This window comes from Anabrus simplex, chromosome 2 (assembly GCF_040414725.1).
Source record: "Anabrus simplex isolate iqAnaSimp1 chromosome 2, ASM4041472v1, whole genome shotgun sequence".
Taxonomy (NCBI): Eukaryota; Metazoa; Arthropoda; class Insecta; order Orthoptera; family Tettigoniidae; genus Anabrus; species Anabrus simplex.
In genome coordinates, this window is record NC_090266.1 from 861871975 (window position 1) to 861894039 (window position 22065).

The 22065-nt window shown below is 39.0% G+C and overlaps 1 protein-coding gene across 1 annotated transcript in view; it reads left to right on the plus strand.

Annotated features, from left to right (window-relative positions):
• Window positions 1-411: 411 nt before the first annotated feature.
• Exn (Ephexin) overlaps window positions 412-22065 on the plus strand; it is a 256905-nt gene continuing 235251 nt past the window's right edge. Inside the window, exon 1 of the mRNA XM_068226056.1 lies at window positions 412-3064. Within this exon, the coding sequence (XP_068082157.1) occupies window positions 412-3064 (2653 nt within the window). The remainder of the gene's footprint in view (window positions 3065-22065) is intronic.

Genomic DNA, 22065 nt, shown 5'->3' on the forward strand with positions numbered 1-22065 from the left:
CCCTGTAGATATGCTTGTTGTGGGTATCCAGAGTTTTTATCTACATAGGAGGTGAATTACATTTTGATAATAATTAAAATTAAGTCCGATAAAATATTAAATGCAAGGGACATTACAGTACCATGTGATAATCCTTTCTTGTGACTGTACATCTACCATATATACGATGTGCTTGAAATGTTATGTCATTGTGTTTGTTGGGATAGAACTGGGATATCGCTCTTCATATTCGAGGCGCATTTTGTAAAAGAATAACATTGCTGGGCATGTGCATTTAACAACTCGTGTCGTTTGTAGAATTACAAACTAGTCTGTACATTAATCTTTGTTGTTCCTTTGCAGAGAACACGTATCTCTCCATGGGCTGACGCATGGCTGGTGCATACGGCCGTCTGCTGACTGCTCCGCACCATGAAGTCCAAGAGAGGGGTGACTCCGGCGGTTGATGAGCTGATGACCGCTACGCCCCCACAATGGATGTCCCTGGCCAGGGAGCAGACTACTGCCACTACAGATAGCTCCAATGCATCTCACCTCAGCTGCGTCAAAATTCGTCAACCAGTCGAATGCAAGCGTGTGCCCTCTCCTATCATTGCTGATAAGGCGAGTTTCTTGTATCGATTGCTCGAATTTGGACAAAACAAAAAGGTACCTCTTTCGCTACCTAAAACAACAATAAACTGCGAGCTCTCGTGTGATGATCCTCCCCTTGTGCATCATGGCACGTCAGGTCATGTCGCTCAAAGTTCAAATGAAGTGCTTGTTGAAAATACCTCGCATAACCTTTCTGAATGTACTAATGTAACTGATTCTACTGTGAAAGACGAGGGAAATAAGGAAACGTGTGATAAACGTAGGGAGTTATTGTGCGAAATCAAGACTGGTGAAGAGGAGTCCCAAATGGGGACATCACAACAGTGTCATGCAGATAAGGGTAGTCTCAATGCGGACAAAGAAATAAATGCAGAGGATATTACAGAATCATCCTCAGTAGGCAAAACGAATATAAAGGAAGTGTGTGCAATAGTTGACGAGAACATTAAGAAGGATGAGGAGAAAGTACAACCTGTAGAGACCAAACATACTTTTGGGAACACAAGAGAAAGTCCACCGCGGAAAGTAAGTTTCAAAGTTCGAGGAAACAACACCACCTCCCGCAGAGGAAAAGTGGTAGAGTCTCGTGTTACCCTGAGCTCCAATACTGTAGCGGCCCTCACTACAAAATTCAATGCACTTATTAACGACAACGATGCTACCACCCGTAAGATCGACTCGGACTGCAAAACGGTCGTTATGATACCCCAGAGCAAAAAACAAACTGAAATTAAAGTTATTCTTAGTCGAAAAAATAGCAGTGTTAAAAAAGAAGGTTCTTCACCCAAGAATACTTTAGTGAAAAAACAATCCCTGTCCTTTCCCACTGTGCAGACTGACGACACGACGAAATGTAACTTAAAAGATATGAAAAGAAAAATAAGTATCACATATCGACCTTCTGTTCTTGGTACTAGGAGTGGGAATGTTAGAGCTGCAATTCAAATATTTGAACAGAATGCTTCCCAGATGAAAGCTAAAAACAATGACCGACCTGGTGTTACTCACGACGTAACAAGGCCCAAGGTCGAGTCTGTTGTCTCGAAGAACACTGAGGACTGTCAGTCGGCTTCCAAAACGCTACATTCACAATCTCTAAGAGTACTAGATGCGAAAAGTACTTATTTGAATGGAGGGAATGAATCTAAGGAAGAGTGTGGTCGCAAATCAGTGTGTAATGATGTGAGGAAGGTTATTGTGAAGAGCTCGGAGTTAACAGAAATATCAACTGTCGAAATTCAGCCAGATATTCTTCAGATTCCTCTTGAATGTTCTTCAAAAAAGCCAGATCTCTTACAGACTCCCCTTGAAAATGATTCAGGTGCAACAGCAAGTACAAGACACTCAGACACAAACAATTCAAATCTTTCTTCCCGATACAAACATTGTGAAGAGAACAAAATCGTAACAGAGGAAGCAATTTTGAAAGAAGAGAGCTCAGATCATGTCATTCCAGAGCAAGTATTGATTGATAGAGATGATCCTAGTGGCGTTTTGCAGAAAGACTCAGATGCTAGTAATATTACTGTGATAACGGTAATAGATAACGTTAATGCAGATGTAGATAAGGCAGGAAACAGAGACTCTGTCGTATCATGTGAACACCCTACTACACACTTACCAGTGACGGGAGACCATGCGTGTGAAGTTATTGTTAAAGAAGTAAATACCTCTGAAATTTCTAATGATGTAGGACAGAGTACTACTACCGAAGTACATTTGATAAGTGACACATCAGTTTCAAGAGGAACGGACAATGAAGAAGGCCATTATAAAGAACTGGTGGACAATATGAAACCAAATCACTCTTTTCTTTGGCGTGGTAGCTTATCGAAAGCACCTCCACTCCCTCCGAAGAAACCATTGGGTATACCAGTTGAGCATCTTAGATACCGTGCTGTTCCTCCTCCTCCTCCTCCTCCTCCCCCTCCTTCTTCTTCTCCTCCTCCACCAACTGAAACTCAAGAAAAACCTAAAGAACAAGAGATTTCAGAAACATTTTCAGCTCAAGATGATATCTATGACGACATTCGTCCAGCACCCAGTGTATACTCCGCTAATGGCGACCCTACGAGCCACAATTATTCTACTGTCGAAGATAATACGTATGATGATGTGGGCTATAGACCTCCCGAAGGAAAGAAAGACGATGCCGATCCCGAAAACGGCTATGAGTATTGTTCATTGCCTGCTTATGACGATTGTGAAGGAGAAGGCTACCAGTTCATTGGTGATGGTGCAGTGTGTGAAGAGGAGGATATTTACGATGATGTAAAATCTGTGACTACGTTGAGAATATCAGATGAAACAACTTCCATCAGCAACTGTTACGAGTCAATTTACGGTGGTCGAAGAATTCCTGAGAGATGCAATAGCTCTTCAGCCTCCAGTAGCAGTCGCAGTGCGCACGGCAGTTCCTGTGACCAGAGTAACAGTCTGTACGGTGTGGGTGGCTCGCAAGCGTCTACAGGTAGGAAGTATCTTTGATCTATAGTTAGAGCTGTAAATGTCGTGTTGATGTTCATTGGTATAAATCTGAGAAAACAGATGACTAGTAACATACCCTCTTCCTTTGTTCCTCTCACTCTACGTAAAATAATTTCATAAATAGTCTTGTAAATCAGTACGAACGGTTCTCTGCCATCAGTGAGTGCAGGAAGACAGTGTTTCTCATGCTTTGTGGTATATGTGACAGACAGTAAGGCTGTTAGTCAATTCTCTTTAGAGTTCTTCAGTCCTTTTCAATGCAGGGAGCTCAGCTTTCAGATTCTATGACAGTACCGCAGAATTCCGATAAGACGCAGATTCATTATCTGGACGTATATCTTGTCTATAATCCATCAGCATTTGGCTAGGTGCCTGCCTGATATGATCAAGATTACAGGTTCGTTTCCCAGCACAATCATTGATATTCAATAAGACCTGTTTCAGTATATTTATTGGCACGTTAAAGACCTCCTTTTAGAGGAAACTTAACGGTACTCCAGTGTTTTTAAGATCCAGTAAAACAAACTTGAAACGGATATCATTCTGCCCTTTAGCATTAAGACTGTATCCCATAATTATTTGGCAGTGAATGAAATGAACTTCATTGAAACATTACTTACTAGCATTCAGATCCCAGTAGGAAACCCCACCTCCTGATGAAAAAATGAAATGGCGGATGGCTTTTAGTGCCGGGAGTGTCAGAGGACAAGTTCGGCTCGCCAGATGCAGGTCTTTTGATTTGACTCCCGTAAGCGACCTGCGCGTCGTCATGGGGTGAAATGATGATGAAGACGACACATACACCCAGCTCCCGTGCCAGCGAAATTAACCAATTAAGGTTCAAATTCCCGACCCTGCTGGGAATCGAACCTGGCACCCCTGTGACCAAAGGCGAGCACGCTAACCATTTAGCCATGGAGCCGGACCATCTCCTGATAAATTTCAATTTATGAAGAAAAATGTTTGAACCTGGGATTCAAACTTCGTGTCGTCAGCCCGCACTTTTTACTCAAAATTGAAATATATAATATTAATAATATCCCCCTCTAAAAAATCGAACATTATTGTAGGACTGTGTTGTATTTTAGACATTCTTGATAGCCTTCCTCAAGCTTTAGAATATGCACGCAGAGGAGACTGTGGCTCCCGAACTTATCTGAGTAAGTTATTTAAAACTTTTTTTTACAAGTTGCTTTACGTCGCACCGGCACAGATAGATCTTATTGCGACGATAGGACCGGAAAGGGCTAGGAATGGGAAGGAAGCGGCCGTGGCCTTAATTGAGGTACATCCCCAGCATTTGCCTGGTGTGAAAATGGGAAAGCACGGAAAACCATCTTCAGGGCTGCGGGCAGTGGGGTTCGAACCCACTATCTCCAAAATACTGGATACTAGTCTCACTTAAGCGACTGCAGCTATCGAGCTCGGTATTTACAACTAAGTAGGCTAAATGAATTGAGATTCCAAGGAAATGTGCTTAGCTTTCATGTAATACCAGATGATTAAAACAAATATTCTATATATTGCATAATTGCAATAGTTCAGTACTTAAATTCAGGGAACTTAGTCTAAAAGTTCTTGTATTGGTATACGGCGTTATGAAAGTTTGAGAAGAGTGTAAAAAGTAATTTCTAATCTCTTAGGTCATCTCGTACGACGAATGATTAAGGAGAAATAAAATATTTCAGACCATTAGTTATTTTGCTCAAGTGCTGTCTTAAAGATATTAAAATAATATACGGAACACTTTCGTTAACACCAAAGTTAAATTTACGCCCTCTATATTCTCCTACCGCTCCCAATATTTTCGACAATAAAACGCAGCTTGTTAAATTCATCCCAAGTTTTCAATTCTACCCTGAAAATTTAATTTTGTTCGGATGAGCCATTAAGGTGTGATCGTGGAGCACAGAGACAGGCGAACAGTCGTAATTTCAGATTATGAATATTCCTTTACATAAAGTTCGCCCACAGCTTTACTCTCTTTTGCAACGTTTATTCATTGTTTAGCCTCGTAATGTCTCACTGTGGTAATCTTCACCTTAAACTCATTTCACAGTACTGTACAATAAACGGAAGAACTCCCCCCCCCCTCCCACATCAGAATCGGTTCTTGATCCTTTCTTGTAGCAAGAGGAATGTAACCAAGGTAATGAAAACAACAAACATAGCCAATGAAGTGATTTATGCTTTAACGGCCTGAAATACAAGACTGTCGCGTCTAACATAACAGATATTTGCTATGAACTACTGTATTTTTCTTGTAGAATTCTTAAATTCTTATATGTATTTCCTTATAGCTCCTTAATCGTATCTTAATCGCTGTATGGAATTTCATGTGCCAAACACAAACTTCCTTCACCAATTGGCGTGAAGTGTTCCTTCTGACATATCATCGCATTTCAAAAGCCATAATGCGGTAACATGGAGGGTGTCAAATTCATTTCCGTCGTTTTCGAGTTTTTAATTTACATACATACATACATACATACATACATACATACATACGCTCGGCTCAGTTGGTTAGATGGTAGAATCTCTAGCCTTCTGAGTCGAATTTGGCATGTTAGATCCCTATTCAGTCCGGTGGTATTTGCAGGTGCTTAAATACGCCAGAACTCCTTCAGAACAATAGACCGCCACACCAGCGTCTCCTTAAAGCGTCCATCAAAATAGCAGCACCTGATAGAAGGCATTCGATCAACCTTACATGTGCAGAATACGTAGATCAATGAAGGAAGCTGTGTGCACACTTACCAAAACAACAGCTCTCGCAAGTCCGCGACCTCTCAACAAGTGATGAGACCCTTAGAGGCTGAATTATGTGTCACAAGATTAGAGCAGTGGGTCCAACCATCACGTCGCTTCTTAGGATACGAACTTCACCTTTTAAGAATTATAGCTCCTCAGTTGCCTTCATAAGCAGTGATTCGAGCGTTGGACTTCCCAGTCTGCAGCCTGATACTTGATCACTGGGCGAGAACTGGATCGAAGTTCATGTCCTCGTGTACGTAGTACATTAAAGTTTATTGGACAGTCTGTGTTGTTGAGGTTTTTGTTTTTATTAATTGCAGCTAAAACTGGGAAGGAACTACTGGAGCCTGTATATTGGATATCATCCCGCGTTTCTCTTGAATGGGAATAACTCGGAAAACCATTTCTAGTATGGACGAGAATAAAACATCATACATCTAGAGAGTATGCATAATAGACGTACATATATTACTCACAGTTACCAATGTAATTAGTTAGTATGTTAAAATGTGATTTAATGTATCGCGTTTCAACATATGTACCGGATATCTCAAAAACTTAACATGTTGCAGACGTGAAAATGGGCATTTGGAATCTCCTTTAAAAATAAAGAAACGCGTATTTTTTGGTTGTGGGGAAAAAACCTTAACGTGGGGGGGGGGTTGAAAGAATTGAAAAATTAGTTGAATTATTTGTGTATATATACCAAAAAATCTAAAAATGTTACAAAAGTGAAAATTGGTATTTGGAATCTCCTTTAAAATATAGGAACACGCATTTGTTGGGGGAATCAACTTGATAGGGCGGAGGGTGTTTGAAAACGGAGATGAATTCCTTTTACGAGGATACACATATCTCAAAAACTGAAGATGTTACAGTCGTGGTAATTGGTATTTGGAAGTTCGTTTTAAAGAAACGGGTACTGTTTGTTTTCGGAAAATTCACTTAAGTGGGGGAGGGTGAAAGGAAGTGCAAAAATTGAATTCCTTTTATGGAGAAACTTATATCTCAAAAACTTAAGGTTACACACGTGAAAATTTGTATTTGGAATCCCGTTTAAATAAAGAAACACGCATTTTGGAGGGGTTGGGGAATCAACTTAACGGCTGGGGTGAAAAAGGAGTTGAATTCTTTTTATAAGGTTACTTATGTCTCAAGAACTGAAGATATTAGAGGCATGAACATTTGTATTTCGAATCTTCTTTCAAAGTAAAGAAACACGTCTTCTTTTGTCTTCGGAAAATCTATTTAAGGGGGGGGGGTGAATGAAGTGAAAAATTAGTTGAATTCTTTGTATAAGGATATTATATCTCAAAAGCTAAAGATGTTAAAGACGTGAAAACTGGTATTTGGAATCTCCTTTAAAAATAAAGAAACACGCACATTTGGGGAGGGGAATCAACTTAACGGGTAGAAGGGGGGGTGTTAAAATGAGTTGAATTACTTTTATGAGGATACTTATATCTCAAAAACTGAAGATGTTACAAACGTGAAAATTAGTATTTAGAATATATTTAAAAAAATAAAGAACCACTCATTTGTTTTTTCGGAAAATCGAAGTAAGGGTTGTGGTGTTGAAGATAAATTAATTAGTTGAAATATGTTTATGAGGATACTTTATCTTAAAAACTATAGCTGTTACAGACGTGAAAGATGGTATCTTGAATTTTCTTTCAAAACAAAGAAACGCGTATTTTTTGTTTTTGGAAAGTCCACTTAGGCGGGAGAGGGGTGGAAAGAAGTCAAGAAGAAGAAGAAGAAGTTGAATTATTCTTATGAGTACATTTATCTCAAATACTGAAGGTGTTACAGACGGACAGACATGAAAAATGGTATTTGGAATCTCCTTTAAAAATAATGAAACGCATATTTTTTTGTTTTCGAAAAATCCAGTTAAGGGGCTGAAAGAATTGGAAAAGCGGGTGAAATTTTAAATGAGTACCGGTATATCTACATTATATGTCAACAACTGAAAATGTTAGAGACAAGAAACCTGGTATTTGGAAAGTCCTTTAAAAATACAGGAACCTGTTCATTTTTGTTTTCGGAGAAGGCGCTTTACAGGGGGTGAAAGGACGTAAAAATTAGTTGAATTATTTTTATGAGGATACTTATATCTTAGATACCGAAGATGTTACAGACGTGAAAATTGGTATTTGGAATCTCCTTCAAAAATAGAGACATGTATTTTGTTTTTGGAAAATACACTTAGATGGGGGTGAGGGTTGGGGAAGGACTGATCAAGGGGTTGAATTCTTTTTATGGGGATACTTATGTATATCTCAAAAACTGAAGATGTAACAGATGTGGGAATAGGTATTTGTAATCTCCTTTAAAAATAAAGATACATGCATTTATTTTTTTCGATTTGAAAGAAGACTGTTTCTCACATGTACAATTCTATGTCGCATGGTCCTGTTAGCCCCAAAAGGTAATACCACTGTAACCGTACGTATGTACGATCCCGAATTTTTAGGTTAGGAAATTTTCGTATATAGTTTGTAACGTTAAAATCATGTAATTTTGTTTATTGAGAATGTAAAAACGTAATATTATAAGAATAATGTGTAGTTAGGGAATATTGCATATGTACATCATTATATTTTTTATAAATTTCCGTTTGGGTAAGAGTCTGTAAATATGGCCTAGCCGTAAGGATTGTGCAACCGGGAAAACTGCGACTATATCGGGAAGGACGGTTGAAGTCAGTTGGATGTGTTGCAACAAGTGGCTTGGAAACGCGGGGTACGGCAGGTAGTATAGGCTGAAGAATTGGAGTGGATCAATGTGGATGTACGTGAGTGGACGTTCGATGTCACAACAGACGCACGATAGCCAATACGAGGGCTTTGTTTTTAAGCGAGGTTGGGTTGACTGAGTGACGCGTCAAGAAGTGCCCGTGAGAGCGTTGCTACCAGTAAACATTCCAGGACGCTATAACCACGTGCAGCAAGCCTATATAAGCAGGTACGCGTGTGCGGCAAGTCATTCGGATTCGGACTCTAATGCTGTTTCTGATTGTGTTTCTGTCTCTGATTCTGTGTGTTTCTCACTCGGACCGGCGCGTGGGAGTTATTTTGCGCATAGGACACTTCCGGCACTAAAAGCCATACGCCATTTCATTTTACCTAACTTAAAGCCACGGTTCGTTCCCTTCTCACTCCTACGCCCAATGTTGTATTGTTCTTGAGTATCGTTTTCGGAGTGAGCACGCTATATGTTGCTGATGTTAATGAGTTTCTGGTAGCTGTTAGGTCAAAGACGCTACTTAAGTGTTTATTTGTAACTCCAACTTTGTATAATAGTTGGACTACAATTCTTCTACGAGATCATGTACAGTGGATGTGGTGATGCGTACAGAATCGAGATTCGGTAGTGGATGTGTGTTTGAGCACAGAGCTGATTCTTGGTCGAGGAAATCGTCGGTCGAGTATCCACTTTCAGTTGCAGAAACCTGAGGCATTACACCAACCTGTGCGGCACTCGAGAAGAACTCAAGACGTCGATGAAGTGTGTAAATAAGGTTAAGGATGCACTTCGTAAAGAAGGTTGCATCCGTACGTAGAGAAAGTCGTCGTACTTTTCTCTACCAGAATACGATTTTTGATCTGCAAAAGTAGAGTGCAGTGCGACTCTTACCTGGAGGTATGTTAAGAAATGTATATATAGTATCAATAATTTAATTGATGGTTTGTAGTGTGTATATTTGCCTTTGTAAACGACAAACGAGTAGGTCTCGTGAAGTAATGATTTGGTTGTTGTTAGTAGTGTGTATATTTGCCTTTGTAAACGACAAACGAGTAGGTCTCGTGAAGTAATGATTAATGTTGGTCGTAGTTGTTTGTACTTTGCCTTTGTGGACGGCAATCAGGAGGGGGTCTCTTTAAGTGATGATTATTGTGGTATTCTTTATATTTTGTTTATTATTTTGGGAGTAAAGTTCTGGTATCAAACTTGCAGTAAATCTTCTATCAGTGGAGTGAGGTTGAACCTGGCATGCTACCTACATCTAATTTCAGGGGTAAACAGGTAAGGTTATAAAGTAAGTCTGGAGCTTCGTCAGGCTGATGACCGTCGCCTTGGGAGAGGGAGTTACTCATTGTTCTACATAGTTATATATTCCTGTAATTGTTTTACAGGTGGCGCCCACTGTCTTGTTAATTACACTTATTTTAGTCACCTATGATTATTTTGTTATATATATATATATATATATATATATATATATATATATATATATATATATTGTTTATTTTTTATTGGTGGTCGTCAAATTGTTACACCACAAACATGGTTTTCAAAGAATATCTGGGGTAAATGAAACTGAATTTTTGGGTGAGTTTTCATGCTTTGGGAATTTTGAGATAATGTCTTAATAACTTACAATGCCGAGGAACGATTACTTTGATCAAATGACGAAATCCACGAGAGCGAAGCCGTGGGTAATTGCTAGTTATAAATAAACTGCTTGCTGGGAAAAAAATAAATTACCCTCGATGTCAACAACTGATATGTTCCGATATCAACCACTTACTTATAATGTTCATTTTTGTCATTTGATAGATTAGACATCTGTTATATTGCTAACTAGCAGTGGATTTCGTGATTTGTTAAAAGTAATCGTTCCTCGGTACTGTACTACGACATTATCCGAAAATCCCTAAAAGTATAAAATCACACCGAATAATTGAGTTTCATTTATCCAAGAAACTCTTTGTAAACCACGTTAGTGGTATTGCCTTTTGGGGCTAAGATGACCATGCGGCAGAGAACCGTACACGTGAGAGAAACAGTCTACTCTCATGTCCGAAAAAATACAAAAACAAAAATATGTTACATTATTTCTAAAAGAGATTCCAAATACCTATTTTCATGTCTGTAGTATCTTCAGTTTTGAGATATAAGTATCATCATAAAAAATAATTCAACACCTTTTCACTTCTTTTCATCCCCGTTAAATGTCTTTTCCAAAAAAAGACAATATACATGTTCCTGTATTTTTAAAGGACTTTCCAAATACAAAGTTTCAATTTGTAACTGAAGTTTCTGACATATACTGTAGATATAGCGGTACTCATTTTTAAAAAATTCTCCCGCTTAAATGGATTTTCCGAAAAAAATACTACTTTTAAAGGGGATTCTAAATACCAGTTTTCACGTCTGTAACATCTTCAGTTTTTGAGAAATAAGTATCCTCATAAAAAGAATTAAACTTCTTCACTTCTTTCCACTCCTCTCACCCCCTTAAATGGGCATTCCGAAAACAATAAATGCGTGTTTCTTTATTTTTAAAAGAGGTTCAAAATACCAACTTCCACGTCTGTAACATCTTCAGTTTCTGCGATATAAGAATCCCCATAAACAGAATTCTACTCCTATACTTATTTTCACCCCCTCCCTTAAGTCGATTTTCCGAAAACAATGTAATACATGTTTCTTTATTCTTAAAGTAGATTCCAAATACCAATTTTCACGTCTGTAACCTTCAATTTTAGAGATAAAAATATCCCCATAAAAAGAATTCAATTTCTTTCACTTCCATTCACTCTCCCCCCTTAAGTTAATTTTCCGAAAAAAAAAACAACAAAAAAATAAGTGTTTATTTATAAAGGAGCTTATAAATCTCAATTATTACGACTGTAACATCTTCAGTTTTTGAAATATAGGCCTATGTATCCTCATAAAAAGAATTCAACTCCTTTTACACCCCCCACCCAAATTGATACCACCGCCCAAAAGGCGTGTTTCTTTATTTTTTAGAGGAGATTCCAAATACCGATTTTCACGTCTGCAACCTTCAGTTTTTGAGAAATAAGTATCCCCATATAAATAATGAGCCCAAATGGCACTTCTGGGCGAAACTCTGCAAAATGCACACGGCGTAACCACCCAATAGCTGGTTCTATTCATGTGATTGTAAGATCTGCGGCCGTGAAAGCCATTTTTTAATAATTAAATTATTTCAATTCCTTTCACCCTCCCCTTTAAGTGTCTTTTCCGAAAACAAACAAGAAATGTTCCTGTATGTTTAAAGGACTTTCGAAATACCATGTTTCACGTTTGTAATATGTTAAGTTTTTTACATATACTGTAGATATGCCGGTACTCATTTTAAAAAATTCACCCGCTTTCTCAATTATTTTCACCCCTTAAGTAGATTTACGAAAACAAAAAATGCGTGTTTAATATTTTTAAATACCAACTTTCACGTCTGTAACATATTCAGTTTCCGAAATATACAGTAAGTATTCTCATAAACATAATTCAATTCCTTTATTTATTGTCACCCCCTCCCCTGTTAGTCGATTTTACGAAAACAAAAAAATACTTGTTTCCTTATTTGTAAAGGAGATTGCAAATACCAATTTTCACGTCCGCAACATCTTTAGTTTTTGAGATTTAAATATCCTCATACATAGAATTAAACTAATTTTTCAAATGGGATGTTCTGTAGATATCCTCATTTTATAAATTCACGCGCTTTTCCAGTTCTCCTTAAATGGATTTTCCGAAAATAAAAAGCTATGTTTCTTTAGTTTCATGGAGATCCCAAATACAAATTTTCACGTTTGTAACATTTTACGTTTCTGAGATATACTGTAGATAGAGTATTTTTTAAAATTCACCCCTTTTGTCACTCCTGTTCCCCCACATTAATTGGATTTTCCAAAAACAAAAAGTAACCTACGTGTTTCTTTCTTCTTAAGAGATTCCAAATACCAATTTTCATGTCTGTAACATCTTCAGTTGTTGAGATATAAGTATCCTCATAAAAGGTATTCAACCAATTTTTCACCCCCCCGAACGGGACTTTCCGAAAATAAAATTAACGTATTTCTTTATTTTTAAGGGAGATTCTAAATACCAATTTTTACGTCTGTAAACTTTTTAAGTTTGAGAGATTGATAAGCTCGTTCAATCAATTCACCCCCCTTTTCACCCCCATAGTGACGGGGTAACCAAAAATCCTCCCTTAGTGAGCACCTACGCTCTAATATAAATGTATCCCCAAAATTTCATTTCTTTATGTCCAGTAGTTTTGTCTCGGCGATGATGGAATCAGTCAGTCAGTCAGTCAGTCAGTCAGTCAGTCAGTCAGTCAGTCAGTCAGTCAGGACATTTTAATTTTTATATGTAGACTAGCAAGATACCCATGCTTCGCTACGGTATTACACTGAAATTTATAATTGAATGCTTATTGTTTTAGATATATAATCCGCCGAAATTTGCGGTCTGACTCGTTTTCTGCGAGAATCCGCCAAAATTCGCGATCTGACTCGTTTTACGGGAGATTACGGCAAGTTTCCTCCCATTTTTCAATCTTTCTTTCCAGCAATCGATTTCGTACTTTCCGGGCTAGGTCCAGGTATTCCACCCGGTCAGTTGGGTCCCTAAATCTTTGCCATCTTTTCCTATAAGCATTTTTTTATTTATCAAATCCTTCAGGAGATCTGGCGTGGTGTCGTCTTGGGTGCCTTGGCTGTATTGAACCCGCGGCCGGACTGCATTCTTAGTCATTACCCGTCCAGGATCCGTTTCTTGCGCGGTCCGCACATTTGACGACGGTCCAGAATATTATTATTATTATTATTATTATTATTATTATTATTATTATTATTATTATTATTATTAGATGTTCTGGACCCCTCAGCAAGATGCAAGACCGCTACTTGGCGGTAAATTACATCTGCGGCCATTGTCATTGTTGACAATGTGACCAGCACCATTGTCGCGCGTAGACAAGTGTGCGGGATTTCTGGCGATACGAATGACATACTTCCGTGCGTTATTGACCTTATTATAGAGGTGAACAATTTGACGGTCAATCTCATTCCAATCGTTTATTTCAAATGTGTTTACATTTTTATTTATATGCCAGGAGAATATACTGTAATCTAAGAACGTTCTCCGAAGGAAAAGATGGCTGTTGAAAACGAACCCAGGAAAGATTAAAAATGATCTGTTTAAGATCAGAATAAGTACATCGAAAATCTACAGCCTATTTCCAGTCATTCGATAGGGTCAGGAATGGAATGAATAATGCCCCATCTAGCGGCGACAATAGGAATTGTGCCGGCTGCCGAAGCACTCCTCTGGGGCAATGATCGATGAATGACAAATGAAATGAAATATTAGACAGTGTTGCTGGAATGAATGATGACAGGGAAAACCGGAGCATCCGGAGAAAAACCTGTCCCGCCTCCGTTTTGCCCAGCACGAATGTCACATGGAGTGACCGGGATTTGAACCACGGAATCCAGCTCTGAGAGGTCGGCGCGCTGCCGTCTGAGCAACGGAGGCTCCTTATAATTACATTATGAACAGTAAAATCAATTGGTCTCACCTCCTTTTACACCCCACCGCCGTTAAGATTATTTAGCCCCCACCCCACAAAAAAATTAAAAGAAGGCGTTTTTATTTATGTTTAAAGGAGATTCCGAACACCAATGTTCACGTCTGCTACCTTCACTTCTGAGATATAAGTATCCCCATAAAAATAATTCACTTTTTTCACTTCCTTTCACCCCCCCCCCCCCAAGTGAAATTTCCACCAAAAAATACTTGTTTCTTTAATAGTAAAGGATCTTACAAATACCAATTATCACGACTCTAACTTCTTCAGTTTTTGTTTTGTGTGTCCTCATGAAAGGAATTCAACTCCTTTTCACTCCCGCCCCCCAAGATTGTCCCCCCCAATGCTCTTTTCTTTGTTTTTAAAGGAGATAAAAATAACAATGTTCACGTCTGTAACAACTTCAGTTTTTATTAGATGTATGTATTCTCATACAATTAAGTCAATTAATTTTTCAATTCTTTCACTCCCCCCACTTCATTGGAATTTCCGAGAATACGTGTTTTTTTACTTTTAAAGCAGATTCCAAATATCAAATTTCACGTCTGTAACATCTTCAGTTTTGAGATATCAGCAGCCTAATTAAAATAATTCAACACCATTTTCAGTCACTTTTACCCCCCCCCCCCACCCAAGTGGTATTTCCGAAAACTAAAAATACACGTTTCTTTATTTTAATAGAGATGAAAAAATACCATTCTTCACTTCTGTAACATGTTAAGTTTTTTTTAGATATACTGTAGAAATTCTCATTTTAAGATTCACCCCTTTTGAGTTCCCCCTAAGTGGAGTTTCCAAAAATAAATCACCTATGTTTCTTTACATTTACAGGAGATTCCAAATACCCAATTTTTACATCAGTAACCTTTTACGTTTCTCAGATATTCTGTAGATATAGTCTTTCAAAAATTCAACCCAATTTGTCACTCCTGTTTAACCGCCATTAATTGGATTTTCCAAAAGCAAAAAAATACGTGTTTCTTTATTTTTAAAGGAGATACCATATACACATTTTCAGTTCTGTAATATCTTCAGTTTCTGAGATATATGTATCCTCATTAAAGGCATTCAACCCATTATTCACCCTTTTACACCCCTCCTATTGGGATTCACAGAAAACAAAGTACATGATCCTTTATTTTTAAGGGAGATTCTAAATACCAATGTTAACATCTGTGAACTTTAAAACTTTTGAGATATAGATACTCATTTTAAAAATTCGCCCCCTTTTCACCCCCCAATTAATTGGATTTTGCAAAAACAAAAAATACGTGTATCTTTATTTTTAAAGGAGATCCCAAACACCAATTTTCAGGTCTGTAATATCTTCAGGTTCTGAGATATAAGTATTCTCTTTAAAGGCATTCAACCCTTGTTTACCCCTTTTCACTCCTCCTATTGGGATTTTCCGAAAACAAAAAAAACACGTCTGTCTTTATTTTTAATGAAGATTCTAAATACCAATTTTTACATCTGTAAACTTTAAAAGTTTTGAGATATAGATACACTCATTTTAAAATTTCACCCCCCTTTCCGCCCCCTTAGCGATGGAGTATCCATAAATCCTCTCTTAGCGAGCACCTACATCTTAATATGAATATATCCCCAAAAATTCATTTCTTTATGTCCAGTAGTTTTGGCTCGGCGATGATGAGTCAGTCAGTCAGTCAGTCAGTCAGTCAGTCAGTCAGTCAGTCAGTCAGTCAGTCAGGACAAGTTATTTTATATATATATGTAGATTATACTTATAATGACCGTATATTTCTCATTTCATTCTTTGAAATGGTTTATGTTATACACCTGAAAGGTTAGACGTTTGTTATATTGGTGCAATGAGCCTGTTTCTCATTTTTATTCTTTTTTTTTTCATTTGAAAGGTTAAAGGTCTATTATATTGGTAATTATTATTATACTTGCAATGAGCAGCCTGTATTTCTGTTTCTCATTTTCAGTAAATCATTTATTAAATAAACAGGCCATTTTGAAAAGTATGTATTTTCCCTAACGTATACATTTCTGTATTTTCGCCATGTTCAAGCTTAAAGTATTTTAAAATCCACGAAAGTTGAGAAATGCTGAGCCTGACTGTCAGGTTATCAGCCCGGAGGCTGGTTGGATCCCCGAATAGCACCACCAACGGTCATCCGGTTATAGGCAAACCGCAAGAAACCGATAGCGGCGCCAAAATGAGGTGTACTGCTTAGCAAGATGAGTAAGGCAGTTGGCCATTGCTTTCCGTAATCGGCCCCAAAAGTGCTCTTTCAGCGCAACTGATCCTATGTGCATCACCTTTCATAATACTCAGACTCGCTGTTGACCTATAAAATCACTGAAAATGATCTATAAAGTGCCCTTAAATTTATGGAAAAATGCTATAAAATAAGTAACAAATGACAAAAATATTTGACGATACTGAATTCTGGTGTCCGTGTAACAATGGCTTTAGAAGTAATTTATCACTGTTCTATTCATTGCGCAGCTCTTGTTTTTGCAGAAATAATTTTCTCTTAATTTACTCGGAAGTGTATATAATATGGACATAATAATTTTCCGGATGTAGTACTAGCACTTTGAACCCGAAGAATCTGGAAACACTTGTTCTTCGCACTCGTTACAACTTTCAGACGCTTTTCTCGTTCAATGCGCTGTTGTACAAAAAATATATATTTTCCCCACTCACTTCAACACCGCACAATTTACAAAATAAAACACGCCCATCTGTTGTAAATACATCCTTTCGAAATTCATTCACTAACTGAATTAAAAAGTACACTAGGTGGTGGTTTCATTTTTCACATATTTCTGCACTGAAGCGGTCAGTTAAATAACTGTTGTTTCCAAACCCTTCTCGTTTCCATTTACTCCTGGCCTTGAGGTACGCGAGATTGAATGACTGGCTGCAGGGACGGGTACGAAGTCTGTCGGATTCCTTGTGCTTGAGACACTTTAGGAAATACCTACGGGGCCGATGACCTTAGATGTTAGGCCCCTTTACACAACAAGCATCATCATCATCATCATCAGGAAATACTAACTCCTAATTACCAGAGTTCTGTATTGTGTTCCTGTAGATATTTTCCAAACATAGGACTCACATGTGTAAATCCTTTCCTTACACTTTCTTAGTCACAAACTGCTGGCCAGTTTGCCTAGCCGTGAAATATATTTAGCAAATTTAACCATTGTATGAAAAAAATGCCTGCCCCGTGGTGTAGGGGTAGCGTGCCTGCCTCTTACCTGGAGGCCCCGGGTTCGATTCCTGGCCAGGTCAGGGACTTTTACCTGGACCTGAGGGCTGGTTCGAGGTCCACTCAGCCTACGTGATTAGAATTGAGGAGCTGTCTGACGGTGAGATAGCGGCCCCGGTCTAGAAAACTAAGAATAACGGCCGAGAGGATCCGTCGTGCTGACCAAACGACACCTCGTAATCTGCAGGCCTTCGGGCTGAGCAGCGGTCGCTTGGTAGGCCAAGGCCCTTCAAGGGCTTTAGTGCCATGGGGTTTGGTTTTTGGTTTGGTAAGACAAAAATGTAATTTATTACGTTCTCACTTGTAAACTTCTATCAGTCTGACAAAAAAGAATACCGTACGTACTTTAATTTTAAAAATTAAAATGATTTTAAATCTTCCTTGAAAGCTGAAATAATGACAGATCAACCAAAATCGGCGAAAAAATGCAAAATAAAAACTTGTTATTATCGTTTGTTAGTATGTTACAGAATGAACTTCTATACTTCTGAGCAACATCCTAAGGAACAGGAAGAAAAGATAACATTTCAACAACATACACCCTCTAGTCATTACTCAGCACTACCCATACCTCAGCAGCTTCCATAGCGTCGGTCATAGATGAAACTGGGACTTTTGTGGAAGCTGATTTTGCTCTCGCCTGTGCTGGCAGACAGATGAAAAAATACTGCAACCATCATGAAATAGCAACAGGTGAAAATGATGGGTAGAAGTAACCTGTAAACTGATAAGTTCCTGAAACCTCGATATTAAGTATAACACAAACAACCAAGTGGTCAGGTATTAACCATGCTGATGATTGCGGTTGCTTAGCTACTTTCATCACCGCCTGAAAAGTAATATTAGAAATTCACTTGTACAGTCGCACAAAGGAAGAATGAGCTTATAGTATGTTGTAAGTTCCTCGCAGGTTTTTCTTTATTTACAAGCTGATTTACGTCGCACCGACGCAGATAGTCTTAAGGCGACGATGGGATAGGAAAGAGCTAGGAGTGGGAAGGAAGTGGCTGTGGCCTTAATCAAAGCAGACACACAACATTTGCCTGGTGTGAAAATGGGAAACCACGGAAAACAATCTTAAGGGCTGCCGACAGCGGGGTTCGAATCCACTATCTCCCGAATGCAAGCTCACAGCTGCGCGCCCCTAACCGCACTGCCAACTCGGCCGGTCCTCGCAGGTTCAATTTCCTCAGAAACAATTTAACACATGGATTTGTTTATGGTGGGTATCGACAGGGTTTGCATCTACATGGGAGGTGAATTATACTCGTATTTTGAAAATAATTAGCTTCCTCTATGGATCTGCGGTCGAGTGTTGGCCTCCGGAACCCAAGATAGCGAATTCAAACCCGGCAGAGGAAGTCGAATTTTTGAAGGGCGGTAAAAGATGTCCTTTCCACACTCCATGACGTACGGTGTCGGCATGTGAAACATCTCTGGTGACACATTTGGTGTTCACCCGACAAAATTAATTAAAATACCTAAAAACGCCCAAGAGAGATTCGGTTTACTCTGCCATCTAGCAGGCCTGGAGTAAACCGGAACGTCGAAATTGACAATCAGACAGCCAGATGGCGTCAAATTGAAAGTTGCACATGTCAACTGAGACCATATTATTATTATTATTATTATTATTGTTACGGAGTTTCGTGGACTTGCAGAGGTGAAAGAAGGTGCGGGGGTGAACGGGCCTCAAAATACGAAATTAAAGTTAAGATAAAATTTAACAAGGTTATATTTTCTTTTCAAAATTAAGAAATAACAAGCATGGCAGGTACAGAGTAGCAAGGCAACAAAAGTGCAATTACAGTATTTACAGGATTTGGGCTTCGAGCCCCGAACTCACAATTCTTGGGCAATTAGCCCAACTTTACTCCAAAATAAGTTTTCACAGAGGGGCAGAAAACCCCATTCATGCCCAGGAGCACTTGCTCCAAAATTACACAGTAAAGCCTCCTCGAGGCATACAACCCTCAATTTTCAAGAAAGAGCCACTCGCTCTCGCCTATCAAAGGCCACACCAAACTCCACTTTCAAGTTGTCCTCCACGGACACGAAAACAGGGGTAAAATACCCAACCTACTGAGGCCTATTAAGAGAGAAAAGGTTAATTACATGGCCTCAAAAATACCAATTTGAGAGGAGGCAATCAGCACTCCTAATACATTTGTTTAAAACCTAAACTGGCTCTAGGCCGCTAATGCAAGGGCTAATCCCATACTAAAGAGGTGACTTTAGAAAGAAACAATTTACATTACGTTAAGGAAGAATCGGTTGTGAAAAATAAGTTCACCTCAAAACAATATGCGTGGGAGTTCAAGAGGGTTAAGCACTCTCTATCCCAAATTTTTAGTTTAAAAAGATAGAATTGAAACTAAGTGTCTTTACATTTTAGAGGAAAGTTACATGGTGAAAGGTTTCGGACCCGCCCCGAGAGTTAAACTGCTGAGCTAGCAAGAAAAGAAGTTCTTAAACGGCCATTACCTTGTTGTTGAACTGCTGCCCGAAGAAAGAGGCGCTTCCCGCCCCCTGCTATGTACTTTACACACTGAAAGATAGTACTGAAGTGGCCCGGAGACCCTAAAATCAGCAGTTTATATACTCTCGCGGAAAGTTCGAGGGGTTTGAGGAATGAGAACACCCTCCCACAAAACTTTATTGGCTAGGGTTAAGCAATATATCCCCTCTGGGGAAGATACACCTGATTGGTTATAACTTAATTAAAGAAATTCGGGATTGGCTAAATTCAAAACAAGGGGAAAGAAAGGGTTATACAGCCAACTTAAACAATAACCGAAAGAAATTTAACAAGAAACAAACTTTTGAAATAAAAATTTCTCCAATAAACAGTTCTTTCACTTCGCACTAGGGTGCACTTTTGTAGTTCTTCAGTAGTGTCCTCTAGAAGAGAAAGTTCACACTTCTTACTACAGGTAAAACAAAAATACGTCGAAAACGACCCAGTTCAGAAACTTCAAAATTTCCAAGTAGTGACATCTTCTGAGAAACTTGAAAATTAATACAGTAGATACAGTTCAGACTTCCTCCAGCAGAGGAGTTTCAACAGGCGCAAAGTTTGAATTAGCGGCGTGGAGGTGTACCGCTCGGTACAATTATTATTATTATTATTATTATTATTATTATTATTATTATTATTATTATTATTATTATTATTATTATTATTATTATTATATATAATTCGCTGGGGCCATCAAGGACCACGTTAAGTCTTGTTGCATTTGACACTGAACTTGGCCTTCTTTAGAGCCCAAATTTCCCTCATTCTTTGTGAGTGGGCCTGCTTACGTTCCTCTGTCCAAGGGGCACCGTGTCTTCTCTTCGGTTGCTCGTCTCGGTTTAGCCCCTTCGTCAATATTTTCTAGCGGAAGAGATCTCTGTTAAGGGCGTCTTCAGCTGAGATATGTAGCATTTGCAGGTCTTCTTTGGTATTTCTAAGCCAGGGAATTGTGGTTTTGGGTTTTGAATCAAAAAAGTGAAATATTTCTTTAGTTAACTTTCTTCCGTCCATTCTTTTCAGATGACCGTAAAATCGTGCCCGTCTTTTTCTGATTGTGTCGGTAATTTTCTCTATTTTGCTGTAGACTTCCTTGTTGGATTTCTTTTGATGGATTCCATTTCTGTACTTTGATCCCAAGATTCCTCTCACAATTTTGCGTTCTCTTTTCTCCAGTTCTTCAAGGAGTCCTTTGTTAGCATTTAGAGACAGGGTTTCGGCTGCATATAGAACTACCGGCTTCAGAACTGTTTCATAGTGACGTATCTTGGCGTTTTGGGAAAGGCATTTTTTGTTGTAGATTGTGCGGGATGTTTGGTAGGCTATTTCCAGTTTGCGTACTCGCTCCTGAAGTGCTTCTTTGTCCAGTCCATTTTTCATGATGATCTCACCCAGGTATTTGAATTTGTCTACTCGGGTGATGTCCCCGTATTTTGTATGGAGTTTTGGTGAGGCCTCTTTGATATTAGTCACTACTTCTGTTTTCTCAAATGATATCTGCAAACCAGTTTGTTCGGCAATTTCCTTTAAAATTTCAACTTGAGCTATTATTATTATTATTATTATTATTATTATTATTATTATTATTATTATTATTATTTCTAATAAAATACAAAGACTGACAGAGCAAATGCAACACCAAGAAGGAGTGGTCAGAACTTTATGCCAATTGCAGGGTAGACTGACGTCACTGAGGTATGCTCATGATGTGAAATGCGCCGCTGTGCTGCGCACGTAGCGAACGATAAATGGGACACGGCGTTGGCGAATGGCCCACTTCGTACCGTGATTTCTCAGCCGACAGTCATTGTAGAACGTGTTGTCGTGTGCCACAGGACACGTGTATAGCTAAGAATGCCAGGCCGCCGTCAACGGAGGCATTTCCAGCAGACAGACGACTTTACGAGGGGTATGGTGATCGGGCTGAGAAGGGCAGGTTGGTCGCTTCGTCAAATCGCAGCCGATACCCATAGGGATGTGTCCACGGTGCAGCGCCTGTGGCGAAGATGTTTGGCGCAGGGACATGTGGCACGTGCGAGGGGTCCAGGCGCAGCCCGAGTGACGTCAGCACGCGAGGATCGGCGCATCCGCCGCCAAGCGGTGGCAGCCCCGCA